This window comes from Ziziphus jujuba, chromosome 4 (assembly GCF_031755915.1).
Source record: "Ziziphus jujuba cultivar Dongzao chromosome 4, ASM3175591v1".
NCBI lineage: Eukaryota > Viridiplantae > Streptophyta > Magnoliopsida > Rosales > Rhamnaceae > Ziziphus > Ziziphus jujuba.
The window spans coordinates 5018297-5032194 of NC_083382.1; the positions used below are offsets into that span (position 1 = coordinate 5018297).

Sequence of the window (13898 nt, forward strand, 5' to 3'; positions counted from 1 at the left end):
CCCTTTGCATTTTAGTAATTTGTCCTTGTTATTTACTAAAGTGCGCCACTACTCTTATCCTTCACTTTCCCCCACAATGACAGACGCTTTTCCTCTCTCTCTCTATTTTGTCGTTGGATTTGTCATTTATCACATGTATTGAGGGAGAAAAAAGAAACCCAGAGATAATGGATGGATGGTTTCATGGTTGAGCTTAAGCATTTTCTTGTTCTTTTTGTTTTTTTTTTTCTTTTCATGGTTTAGGTTGAATATGTGACGATTTTGTTATTTGGTGAAGTGGGTTTTTTCTAGACGGATCTTTGGTTTTTTATTTTTTTCCTGAAAGGTTTTGTTTTTTGAGATTTTTGGAACTAGTTTAATGGCTAGAAGTAATGAAGTCAACCTTAATGAGTCCAGGGTTTAAAAAGTTTTGGTTTCTTTTTTTTAACTTTTTTTTTTTTTTTAGATATAGACTTACGTTAAGATTTTTTTTCAAAAGATTTGGCATTTGCTTCACTTTTAGCTTGTGCTTTGAAGCATTCTTTCTAGAGTTTTGATTGGATTTGTTGATACAATCTAGGGCTTGTAATGGGTTTGATTCTCTGGTCGAAATTATGGATTTGATTAGTTTAATATGGTTGATTTTGGCTTTGTTGTTGAATATTTTGGAGGCTATATATGATTTGTGTACTTGGTAGACATTTTGGGCATGTTATTGACTCTGATCTCTGTTCTCTATCGAATGCTTTGCCAAAGCTAGTGTTTAGATGAAAAACAAGGTAGTTGAGAGGTGCAACCAGCTTTTGAAACATGAAAAAAAAAAAAAAAAAAAAAAAGGCAAAATGCATGGGGCCGTGCTGTTTTTTAACCAAAATGAACAGTAAAAAAGGAAAAACCGCTTCTAGACAAAGGATATAAATAGTGTTGGATGCGACCCCAACCAATCCTATTTCTTTCTAAAAATATTGTTTATATATATATATCTATATATATATATATATATTTTTTTTTTTTTTTTTCACTTAAAAAGGCTTGGATCCGACCTTTTTTTTCTTTTGGCTTAAACTGGAAATTCATTCGAAACCAAAAAAAGACAAAACAATTAAAGTTGGATCCAGGGAGCTTCCTCAGGTGCACTTTTCTGGATCACTGTCTCAGTACACACACTAGGCAACCAAATTAGGTCTATAGGACCTACTACATAATAAGTTGCCGACCATTTGCTAACATTATGGGCCAAGTTGTTTGCTATTCTAGGAGCCCAACTGAATTTTACAATTTGGAAACTGGAAATATTAAGCATAATATTTGAGAAAAGGCTTTCTGAAGCCCATTGAATAAGGGATCTATCTTTCATGTGGAGTGCTTTAATGACTGTCTGGGCATCGGTTTCAAAAATCATCTTTGTCCACCCATGAACCTGGGCTCTGTGCATGGCTTTTGCAATAGCTTCTAACTCGGCTACTTCAGGGATGGAGACTTTCGATTTGAAGGAGTGTATTGACAGGACTTTTCCTTCTTCATTCCTGGCAATTATGGCTAGGAAGCAACCATTGGATCTCATCGTTGCATATGAATTTACTTTGATAAAACCGGCTGTCGGTTTTCTCCAAGAAAGACGGATGTGTCTGTCGGACACCTCCGGACTGTGGCTAGCACTAGCATCCCGTTTTGTTGCGTCGATCATCTCATTGACCTTTTTGCGTATCAAATCGGGAGTTAATTGCACATATGGAGACTCTATTGCATGGTAACTTGTATTCCTGATTTTCCATAAATATTCTAGCATGGTGGCGCCAAAGAAGAGGAATGTCTCTTTATCATCCTCATGTATGGGAATCAAGTCTGTTGGGTTGAACAGACAGTGGAGGAAGGACATGAGGTCATTGAGCCGCAGGGCTTCCCACCTTAAGCCCCAGGGACTCGCCAGCCAAATCTGCCGAGCCACTTCACACAGAAAGAAGACATGTATTTCGTCTTCGCTATAGTTGCATCCATGAACACACTCATTGTGCGTTACAGACATTCCACGATTTGATAAGTTTGCTGCTACGGGGAGACCATGGTTTGCTAGTTTCCACAAAAAGAACTTGGTTGTAACACCCCGTCCCAAAGTACAACGGAAATTTTCCAACTTTTACCGAGGTTGACCGTTGACCGTTGACCGAAGGGGTCAAAAGTTGACTTTTTGATTCGGATGGAATTCTAGGTTGACTGAGGTACCGTTACGAAGTACACGTTGGCATGAGTTTGTAGACTAGTAGAACGTTGGAAACGGAGCTACGGTTTGAAAGTTATGAGCAAAACAAGTTGAGGTCCAAACTGTCCAAGGGTGCCGGAGTTGACTTTTTATTCATGCAAAGTTGAGCTTTGACTCGTGCATGGTTGTAAAGTGCTCGTCGATACGAGTCCATAGACTAGCGGCACGTCTGATTTGGACATGTGGTTTGAAAGTTATGGACCTGTAGAGTTTTTCAAATACTGTGTTATTTTAATATAATTTTTTTTAAAACGTGTAACGATGTGCCACGTGTGACTTAATAAATGTGACCATGTGTCACCATGTTGAGATGCCACATGTCAACCATGCTTAATACCATATTATTTTATTATTGTTATTTTATATAATAATATTATTTTTAATATTATTTAATTATTTAATTTTATTTTCTTTTTATTTTCTTTTCTTTTTTTCTTTTTTTTCTTTTCCCCCACGTGGGAAAAATGCCCAGCCACCCCGAAGCCTCCTTTCTTTCTTCTTCTTCTTCCTCCTTCTTCTTCCTTTCCTTTCCTTCTTCCTATCGGGCCGTCACCGTTTCTTCGTTTCCGGCCACCACCTTGCTACACGCGCCGGCCAGGGATGAGCGGGGGACGGAGGCGAGCTCGGCCTCAAAATTTCACGGCCACCAGTCGCCGAACGCGTCCAGATCGGGCCGAAGAAGCCGCCGGCTGGAAATTTTCTCTCTCCTCTTTTCTTGTGTTTTCCGGCCAGCCCAGTCCAAAATTCGAAGCGGTTTGTGAGATACGAGGAGTTGAATTTTGGCCGGTGATTCACGAGTAAATTCCGACCACCGCCGGTCAAAATGGGTCCGACGAAGGTTGGTTTCATGTTCCTCATCTCGTAAACTTTCCATAGACATATAATTTGCGTATTTTGGATAACGTTTGTGTTAGGACCCCAGATACCGGGTATTAATTATCCGAATAAAATATTATTTTATTTGACTGTGTAAAATTGTTAATTTAGAAGCACGTGTGAATTGTGGAATCGATCCTATGGTAGATCGTGGTTTAATTGCGTGCTTGAGGTGAGTGACCTACCTTCAAATTAATTTCGGAAATTAAATTTGTGAATATTTTGTGTGAATTGAATATTTGAAATTTATATTCTATGTGTCAAATATTTAATTGATTTATTGTGGAAATTATTGGTGGATTTATTTTGATTAAAGAAAATATGCATTATATAAATTTATGCCATGTGAAAATTATTTTATAGTATTGAGGATTGTGGAATTCAATTATATATGAAATTCTTGTGGTTTTAACATTATTTTGGGCATGATTTGACTTTCAAATATTTCAAGGAAAATATTTGTTTATGTTGGTGACTTCAATTTTTATAAGTATGCCCATGGAATATTATGTGATTTAATTTATTATATTTCAAAAATATTTATGCCATTGGAAAAATTTGAATATTTAAATTGGTGGATTTGGGAGTTGGTAGATTTGGAAATCATGGAATTTATGGCGACGATTATAAAGAAATTGTGGAAATTTTACGGGTTTAATTGGATGGAATAAACCCGGTATGTTTATAAAAAAAAATTTGAGATTTTGAGATGTATTAATTTATGATTTTTAGATGCACCATACACGTACTGGTGTTCTGATATATGGATGTGATTAATGTGCACATGGATGTGATTAGCGCGCAGGTGGGTGTGAGTAGCGCGCAGGTGATTTATGGGGTTGTCCTGTGTTTGCCATCGGATGAGGGTAGGCCGCCCCTCTATGGCCGGGACACCTGTTTGCAGAGGCGCGGTGGGACGCCACGCGACCGTATGCCGGTTTCTCTCTATAACCTCCTGTCTGGCGGTATCTTGGGACACTGGGTACTGTTGGCGCCACTGGTATATAGTGGGTGCATCAAGTGATTTTCAAAACTGAGATTTTAAAATAAATATTTTGAAATTGCATTGGAATTAAGAATATGATTAATGCTGTTTTTATTATTTAATTGAATGGGGATTTTAAATTGATTTAATTTTTCCTTTACTTAATTATTCAATAAATTAATTTCTTTTTAATTATAAATTTGGAATGCTTGATTTATTATAATTTATTTGATATTTGGTTGAATAAATTGATTCCTTGGTTTTCGGGGATTATGAATAAAGGGTTTTGTGAAAATGTTTTAAAAGGGGAACTTTTCCAACCGAGAGAATCGTAAGGGTTTTGAGAGAAAATATTATTTCCAATTAATTATTATTTATCTACTTAATTATCGTGGTATTATAATCGTATAGTAGATAAGGTCACTCACTGAGATGATTAGCATCTAATATTTTTAAATTCCGTTCCTCTAGGTACCAGGTTTTGTCGGTATTCATCCGGAGCGGACTTGATCTTCATTGCTGTCTTAGTTCGAGAAGTACCTTTGTCTTCATTTATTGCAGTTGTAATACTTCTTTTCCTCTTGTTGTATTCTATGTTTAATAGTAATTCATGAAGCTCTGTATACTGTCTTGAACATTTATGTATTATATATGCACTGGGTTACTGTTATTCATTTGGAGTGCTGTAAATTTGTGGAATCAAATTGTAGTAATGTGGGAGGAATAAGGGGACGATATAGAAGTGTGTTTTCAGTGCAGGAAATTTATGGTAAGTCCAACCCTCAGGGGAGGTTCTGCCGGATTTTCCATTGGAGGGTCCGGTAGGGTTTCCCTGGGATCAGGGCTTGTTTAAGATTCCGGTGAGGAATTTTGGACGGGTCCTGACATTGGTTCTCTCATGAAGTTTGCTTTTCCAGAGGCTCTTCCACCAATGTTGATCTTCATGATGATTGGCTTCTTGAGCCAGATAAGCTGTCTTGACATTGAAAATCCCATTCTTTGTTTTCGTCCAAATAATTTTGTCCTCCTGGGTACTGTTGGCCCAGAACATTTCCTGGATTTTCTGAGCCTAATCATGATCGAACAGAGCATGTAAACGGACATCATCCCAATCGCCATTGCTGCGTTTAAGAGAGTTTACCAGGGCAAGAGATGTGACAGGGAGTTGTCTCGGTGTTGGGATGAAGCCTTAAATATTGGGAACCCATGGGTCTTCCCAGATATTCACACAGGATCCCATTCCTATCTTATAGCAGAGGCCTGTGGTTAGGATAGAACGACTCTTGAGGATGCCCGACTAGAGCCATGAGCTATTATGTTTCTTCTTACACTTCATGAAGGAAGAGTGGGGAAAGTATTTGGCTTTGAGGGCTTGCACCCAAAAATTATTTGCTTCTGTAGCAAGCCACCAGCCGATCTTAGCAATGAGGGCTTTGTTGAAATACCACATTTTTTTTATGCCTAGACCTCCACTGTATTTTGGTTGGCACACCGTTCTCCATGCTATTGGAGTGAATCCTCACGAATTTGTAAGGTCATGCTTCCATAGAAAGGCTCTTGCTTTGCGTTCCAAACGTTGGCAACAACCTTTAGGAAGAAGTAACGTTAACATGGAGTACACCAGGATGGAGGTGACCACATGTTTGACGAGGGTAGCACGACCGGCCTGCGAGAAAAGCTTAGCTTTCCATCCTTGGATTCTGGTTTCCACTTTTCTCTGCAAATCCTGGAAGGTTTCGGACTTATTTTTGTTGATAAATAAAGGCAGTCCTAGGTATTTGTTTGTCCGATCAACCTCTTTGATTCCTAACAGCTGTTTAATCTCTGATTTCCTTTTTCTGTTGACATTATGGGAAAAAAAACATCCTGATTTTTCTCGATTAAAAGATTATCCTGTCCATTTGCAATAAAGTTGTAGATAGTGATGGACATTTTTGGCTTCCTCAACACTGGCTCCACAGAATATGAGAACGTCATCGGCGAAAAGCAGGTGAGACACGACGGGGAGGAGCATCCAAATTTCACGCTGGTGATCTTCTTTTCGCTTTCCCATTTGTACAAAATACGGGATAGAAGTTCCACCGTGAGAATGAAGAGAAATGGAGATAACGGGTCACCTTGTCTGAGTCCGCGTTCCATCGGGATTTTGCCAAATATGCTTCCGTTTAGAAGTAATTCCATGGAGACAGGGAAAATGCAGTTAAACACCAGCTTGGCGATCTTATCTGAAATCCGAAGAGAATTAAAAGTCTGGAAATCACGACCCAGTCCACCTTGTCGTAAGCTTTCTGCATATCAACCTTAATGCCCATGATTCCATTCAACCATTTTTTACGTGACATAGAGTGGATGACTTCATGAGCTAAGATTGCATTTTCACCAATCCAACAGCCCAAAACGAACGCTGATTGGTTTGGGGAGATGAATTTCTTTATAACTGGCTTCATTCTATCAGTTATGATTTTCACAATGATTTTGTATGTAGTGTTACATAGGCTTTATAGGTTGGAGATGTTTGACTTCGGAAACTCCAGAGACTTTTGGGATTAAAACAACAAAGGTTCGGTTGATGTCTCTTGGCAGTAACCCAGAACTTAAGATGTTTTGCACCATTCTGACAACATCTTGACCAACAATGTGCCAGAATTGTTGGAAAAAAATGGCGGGCATGCCATCCGGTCCGGGAGCCTTCGTTAGGTGCATGTTTTTCACCACACTCCAAATTTCAGCTTCCGACGGGATTTTTTCCATGAATTGATTGTCTTCCCTAGTAACACAATTCGGAATGAATTCTCCCATGCGTTCGCCTCGTCTGATGTCCTTGGCGCTATATAGCTTTGAAAATTCCTCGATAAGCAGGTTACCAATTTCTTCGCATGATTCCCTCCAATGTCCTGTTCTGTCCTTTAGGCCTGGTATGAAAATTTTCCTCCTGTTTGCTATAGTTGCCACGTGGAAGAATTTTGTGTTTCTATCTCGTGCGGTCAGCCACATCTCTTGAGATTTTTGTCTCCAAAGAATTTCTGTTCTCTTCCTCCATTCGTTTATCTCCCATTGAGTGCTCTGTTCTTCTTCCAAAATTGCCTCTGTTGGTTTGAGGCTTTGAAGCCATTGTATTTTTTCTTCCAATTCATTAATTCTGGTTTGGCAGAAGCCAAATACGTCTTTGTTCCACTTCTTCAGGGCTAAAGCCATGCTGTGGAGCTTGTATTTTATGGATGCAAGACTATCCCTGGTGTCTGCACTTTTCCAAGCCATCTCCACTATGTTCCTGCATGTTATATCTCTTGTCCAGATTTTCAAAAATCGGAAGGGTCGAGCTTTGAGACATTGATCAAGATGAAGCTTGATTTGAATGGGGATGTGATCCGAGTTAGCACTGGAAAGATGGATGACACCCGTTTGATCGAAGACAGTCCTCCAAGCGGGGCTCGCTATAGCTCGGTCGAGACGCTCTCTGATGTTCACTTTGCCTCCCTTTTTATTGCACCATGTGAAAGGATTACCATGATATCCAATGTCAATCACTCCCACATCAAACATAAAAGAACGCAGGAAGTGATTGGACTTTTCCGTTACTGGTCGACCTCCCATTTTCTCATCCTGCTCATAAACGTCATTGAAATCTTCGACACAAAGCCACGAATCAGGGCCGGATTTGACCTGCTCTGATAGCATCTCCCAGAAAGCCTTTCTCATAGAACGTTCTGCGGGGCAATGACAAAACCATAACATCCAGCTATCCCTGTGGTTAGAGTCCACCCGCACATCAATGAGCCAGCTATTGGGTATGGTGATTGTCCAGTTCCACTTGGAGTCCCAAAAAAGAGCTAGTCCCCCTTTTTTATTAACAGCTTCCATTACAAAAAAAATTTCGAAGGCCAGTTTTCGCTTAATCTTATTTATTTTCTCCTTATGAGCTTTAGTTTCGCATAAAAAGAGGCCTGTAGGGGAGTGTTTCCTAACAAGGCCATAGAGGCCACAAACTGCCGAGTTTCTCTCCAGTCCTCGGCAGTTCCATGATATGAAATTCATTTGGGGGGGGGGGGCATGATAAGGCCTGCCTCCTCAGCTTTGGACTTGAAGGTTCCGCACATGGTTGCCTGGTGTACACCTCTCGCTCTTTTCTTAAGTCTTATCTTCGATGAAGGAGATTGATGCCTGTCTTGGTTCACCACTTTGCTTTCCATGAAGCATGGTTCTTCAATGGGCCGTGACTCCCCTTTTGGTTCAAACCAAGTCACTTGCCAGCACTCCTTTAAGGATCAATCTTGTTGGGCTTGTGTTTACCAATTCCCCCTGTGTAATCTTTGGGTCAGTACGTCCTGTTTTTGGGTCTTCTATAGTATTCTTCTCCAAATCATATTGTTGGGCTTCCTCAATATTCGGCCCATGAGATCTGCTCTTTCTTTTGTAGCCCACTCCAGTCAGCTTTTTGTTCTTCGCTACCTACCTCGTGAAGGTCCCAAACATGAAACAGGACGGTTCCTTGTCAGAGCTCCCCTGTTCCTCTTTTCTGTTGGAGATGGTGCTCTCGGATGTGGCTCTAGGGTTCCTTTCTGGATGCTCCGCTTTTTGAAATGTGGTAGTGATGTATTGTATTTATTCCTTCCTTCTTTGATGCAAATTATAATAGCTGACTTAGCCACATCTCTTTCTCTCAATCACGGCCGTTCCGTTTTGTTGTTATCTTGTGGATAAGATTTTTTTTTTTTCTTCTATGTTTCATCTTTTCCTATGCATATTATATTTGGGAAATTACAAAAATATTCCTTGTTTCTAAAAATTAATAATTTAATTGATTGTTTTTACAAACAATATATATCTAAGTTGTAACTCCTTTTTTTTTTTTTTAATGGTGATTATAATTTATATATTTATTTTTCATTCCCCATCTTGTTTCTCAATTAAATAAGGAATCTTTCACCCAGCAAAAACACGACTGTGCAATATTTTGTCATTCCAAAAACTACAAGAATTTTTTGTGAAGAACAAGGCTATAAAAATGATTTTTCTCAGTTGGACTACTTGAGAATAGACTTTATCAAATGCTGCTGCCAAAAATGTTTTATGTTTCTCTTAGGATTTTTGTTTCTTGTTTGTCTAATGCTTTATATTCTTTATCACGTGTTAGTTTTAAATATCCCTTACATAAAATTTGGCACCATCACTTAGAACATCCTAGTTATGTTATTATGAATAAAGTAGCATCACAATGTAATAACTATTTTTCGATTCCATCTTCTGGTGATTCTTCTTCCACTGCCTGCCAATTAGAGAAAAATAAACCTGCCAATTAGGCAAAAATAAATGCCTATTTACTTCACCATCTTCCACTGTTAGTCATGCACTATTAGAATTAATTTTTTCTAATGTGTGGGGTTAAACTCCAGTTGATCCGCTAAAAAAGTAAAAGTATTATTTATTCTTCGTGGATAATCATACTCATTTTTCTTGAATATATATCTCATGAAATTAAAATCAAAAGAATTAACAATATTTTACCATTGGTTGAAAATTTAACTCATAAAAGAATTAAAATTTTACAAGCAAATTGGGGAGGTGAATATCGGATTCTCAAAGCAATTCTACATAATTTTGGTATAATTTTTCAACATTTTTATCCTCACAATCATAATCAGAATGTAAAAGTAAAAAAAAAAACACCTTCATATTATTCAAACTGCTCCAACTTTGTTTCCACAAAATTTAATGCCTTTTACCTACTGTTGAAATTCTTGTTCTACTGTCACTTTATTAATTTTAATTAATAGACATCCCATTAAAATATTAAATTTTCAATTTCTTTTCCAAAAATTATTCCAAAAAAAATTTTGATTTTTCTTTTTCGAAAAGTTTTGGTTATGAATATCTTCTTTTTTTTACATATGACCTAGGAAGAAAAAGTCGGCGAGCGAAATTTCGGCAAGATTTCCATTGGATATTTGTAAAAGTCCAATGAAAATTTCGATTGACAGTGAAAATCTGTTGGATATTTCTCTCTTTCTCATCTCTTTTCATCTTTCCAAAGTTTGGTAAAAGCTTAACATAAAAGTCCTTCCTTAACCCAGCCGAACACCATCCCATTTTCTTCCTTCCTTAACAACCACCACCACCACGGCACCACCAAAATTTCGTGATTGCTTTGAGGCTTTGATCAACAAAGAGAAAGAAGAGGATTTCATTACCTTTAAAGGATCTAAACTGCCTCAGAGACCTGCCTCCTCAGATTTATTTTCAAGAAGAGAGCAATCGGCCACTGCTCCTCTCATTTCCTTCCTCATTTTTTCTAATTAATTTTTTTAACAAATTTTTTTATTATTTAAATTATTTTGTTTTGCCACATCCCACTGAAAACAACTTTATTTTTTTTCGTTTCTCTAACTTTTTTCCCCTGTTTTTGTCATTCTAATTAATTTATTTTTTACAATTAAAATATTTTTTTTGGTTCTTAAACTTATCGCTAGTTTTTTGCCGATTGCCATTTTTTCAACACACATCAAATCAACCTCTCTTTGGAATATTTTTTAATATTATTTATTTTTTTGGACTATTTAAATTCCAATCAAAATATTTTATTTTTTACATTGTCTTTCACGTGTCATTTCTTTTCTTTCCACGTACTTTCTAAAATATTGTTTGCATATTTATTATTTTCTATCGACTCTAGAAGCTTAGAAATAATATTTTATTCAAAATATCTCTACAATTTCCCCGCTGATTGGAAATGTGTAGCAAGGTGGACCATAAAAAAAAATTACATATGATTATTCATTGTTATACTAGTAGAGTATTTAGATATGATTATTAATTGATAAAGTATCATTGAATTATTTTTGATATTGATAATGTATTATAAAATATATTTAAAAATTTTATATATTTTAATATTATTTATTAAATTTTTTATATTTTAATGCTAACAAATATTGTATTTTTTTAATTTATAATATTTATTAACTATTTTATTATAATTATATTTTTTATATTATTTTAGTATATTAATTATTTTATATATAAAAATTTATATTTTAAATTAAATATTTATAATTTTTATAATTTTATAGATATTAATATCTCTATCTATATTTCCATAGAATTATAATTTTGATATTTTTATAAATACTGATATTTTCATTATTAAATATAATCCATATATTTATATCAATCGTCGAAAAAATTTATATTATCCCAAATATAATTTCTAATGAAAATTGCTCCCTCTTCCATCAAATTTCTTTGGCTAGGCCACAATGGTCCCAGTCCACATTTAGCTGTTCCATCAAATTACCAGCCTCGTTGAAGAGTATTCCTCCTGTCTTGTCACATCCGAAGAATTCAATCGTGTCCTCAGGGGTCACATACTACGTGTCCCTCATTCTACAACAGGTCCTCGCGGGGTCCCACATGCTATCCTCATTCTACAACGGCTCTTCACGGGTCCCACTTGGAATCATGCATGCACATGATGCATTTTAATCACACGCTAATTAAGCAGACAGGCAACCCAATTTCCACATCGTTTAAAACAAAATGTCGATCCAAGCTTCAGCAGCTCCTGAAGCCTTTACCCAAAATAAAAACCGTCCCTCTGCAGATTTTCATCCCACCATTTGGGGTGGTTATTTCCTCTCTCACTGTGTGGTATGCTACTGCTTTTCTTTTTTTTTCTTTTTTTTTTTGGGTCTATTCTTAGGCTATTGGATTCTATTAGTCGTTCAATTATATTTATAATTGTTATTTTTGGTCTTTAAATAAATTCTTTTTTTTTGACATTTGTGTTCCTAAATTTTATTGTTTGTGCATTTTAATTTTTTAATTATTTTTTATATTTAATTTTTAACAATTTTGAAACATACTTTATATGTATTATAATAAGGAAATAATAAAATTACAAAATTAGATACTTCTAGGAGACCCCATATATGTGTCGAAATTGTTAAAAAGTAGACCAAAAATTGTTAGAGGACCAAAAGTACATCAAAACTTAAAGTTTACGACCAAAGTATCCAGAAAAAAATTCACGGGCTAAATAAACTAATATAATCTAAATATAAATATAAATAAAAGTTAAAAAAGATAAGTGCAACTCAACATAAATCAATAAAATAATAAGATGTTACAAAAAAGTTAAACAGCTTGATACCCATAATAATAATTAACCAATATGTATTTGCCCTTGCAGCAAAAGAAGCACATCGAAAAAATGCAGCAACGGGTTGAAGAATTGAAGGAAGAAGTTAAAGGGTTGGTAATGAAATATTCTCAGAAAAATCCTTTGCAAAAGTTGGAGTTGATTGATGCAATCCAACGTTTAGGTGTGTCTTACCATTTTGAGAGGGAGATTAATGAAGTATCAGAAAATATCTATAACTCTTACGGCTTTCATGCTGAAGAGGGTGATGACCTATACACTATTTCACTTTGGTTTCGTTTGCTTAGGCAACATGGTTATTATATTTCGTGCGGTAAGTTTCTGTCTCTATACACTTCAATTCATGTTTTTTTTTTTTTTAATTTTTTTTATATGTGCTTAGATTTATTGTTATATCATCATCATCATCATTATTATTGTTATTTCTTTTTGGCATAAGTACTTTTTTGTTTTTTTTAATGGAGGATTAAAGCAATGACAAAAAGAAAAAAGAGGATAAAAACAAGATTTAGATAAAAACCCATAGATGAACTACCTATATATAATTAATTAATTATATATTTTCACATAATCAAAACTACTGTTTTCTATTGGGCTTTTGAAAGTTTATATATAAATTGGTTTTGGTTGGTCTACCATCTTAAGATCAATTGGATTTTTGGTTCTTTATTTTGTGAAAGATGCATTTAACAAGTTTAAGGATGGAGATGGCGAGTTTAAGGCATCCTTAACTGTCCATATTCCTTCCATGCTAAGTCTGTATGAGGCAGCACACCTTATCATGCATGGGGAAGAAATTCTTGATGAAGCCCTAGTTTTCACCACCACTCATCTTCAGTTAGAGTTGAGTAATATGAACTCCGACCTCGCCGGAAAGGTCACCATTGCTCTTAACCGGTCCATCCGTAAAAACATACCGAGGTCAGAGACAAGACATTACATCTCTTTCTATCCTAAAGAAAATTCCCACAGCGAAACTTTGTTGAAGTTGGCACAATTAAATTTTAATGTTTTACAAGCATTGCATCAAAAGGAAGTAGCCAACTTTCATGGTATGTCTAAAGCAACTTGAAAGTATCTCTGGTATTTTGTTTACAAAATCCTTCAAATGTGATCAGAACAATATTATAGTGAGATTGAGTTTTTAATGTTGCCACTTAATTAGTTGTGATGTTTCTTTCACACTTTAATTAGTATATTTAATTCAAAATAATTATTATATATTATAAATTTTTTTGTTATTGAAAAATTGTTATGGTTGTGTTATACATATGTGATTTAATTAGGTGGTGGAAAAACTTGGACCTTAAAAGGAAGTTGCCTTATGCAAGAGACAGATTGGTAGAATTATACTTTTGGATTTATGCAATGTCTTTTGAACCCCAATATTCCCTTTGCAAGAGTGTTAGTTACCAAAGTTGTCGCCATGGTGTGCATCATAGATGATACCTTTGATGCTCATGGTACATATGAAGAACTCAAACTCTTTACGGAAGCAGTCATGAGGTAATATAATTATAATTAATTTATGCTTTTAGCTCATATATGAATTGGTTAGAATTTCGTTGATCTAGTATTTTTTTTTTTTTTGGTCAGTCCATCATATTCAACTTATTTTTTTATTTTAGTAAAAATTTTGATCT

The 13898-nt window shown here is 35.7% G+C and overlaps 1 protein-coding gene and 1 pseudogene across 1 annotated transcript; one reads left to right on the plus strand and one right to left on the minus strand.

Moving 5' to 3' along the window:
* Positions 1 to 1081: 1081 nt before the first annotated feature.
* On the minus strand, positions 1082 to 2005 carry LOC132803507 (uncharacterized). The gene has a single exon (XM_060816697.1). It carries the CDS (start codon positions 2003 to 2005, stop codon positions 1082 to 1084), a length of 924 nt encoding a protein of 307 aa, XP_060672680.1.
* A 9331-nt stretch (positions 2006 to 11336) lies between these two features.
* Positions 11337 to 13765, plus strand: LOC125422114 ((-)-germacrene D synthase-like; annotated as a pseudogene).
* The last annotated feature ends 133 nt before the right edge of the window (positions 13766 to 13898 follow it).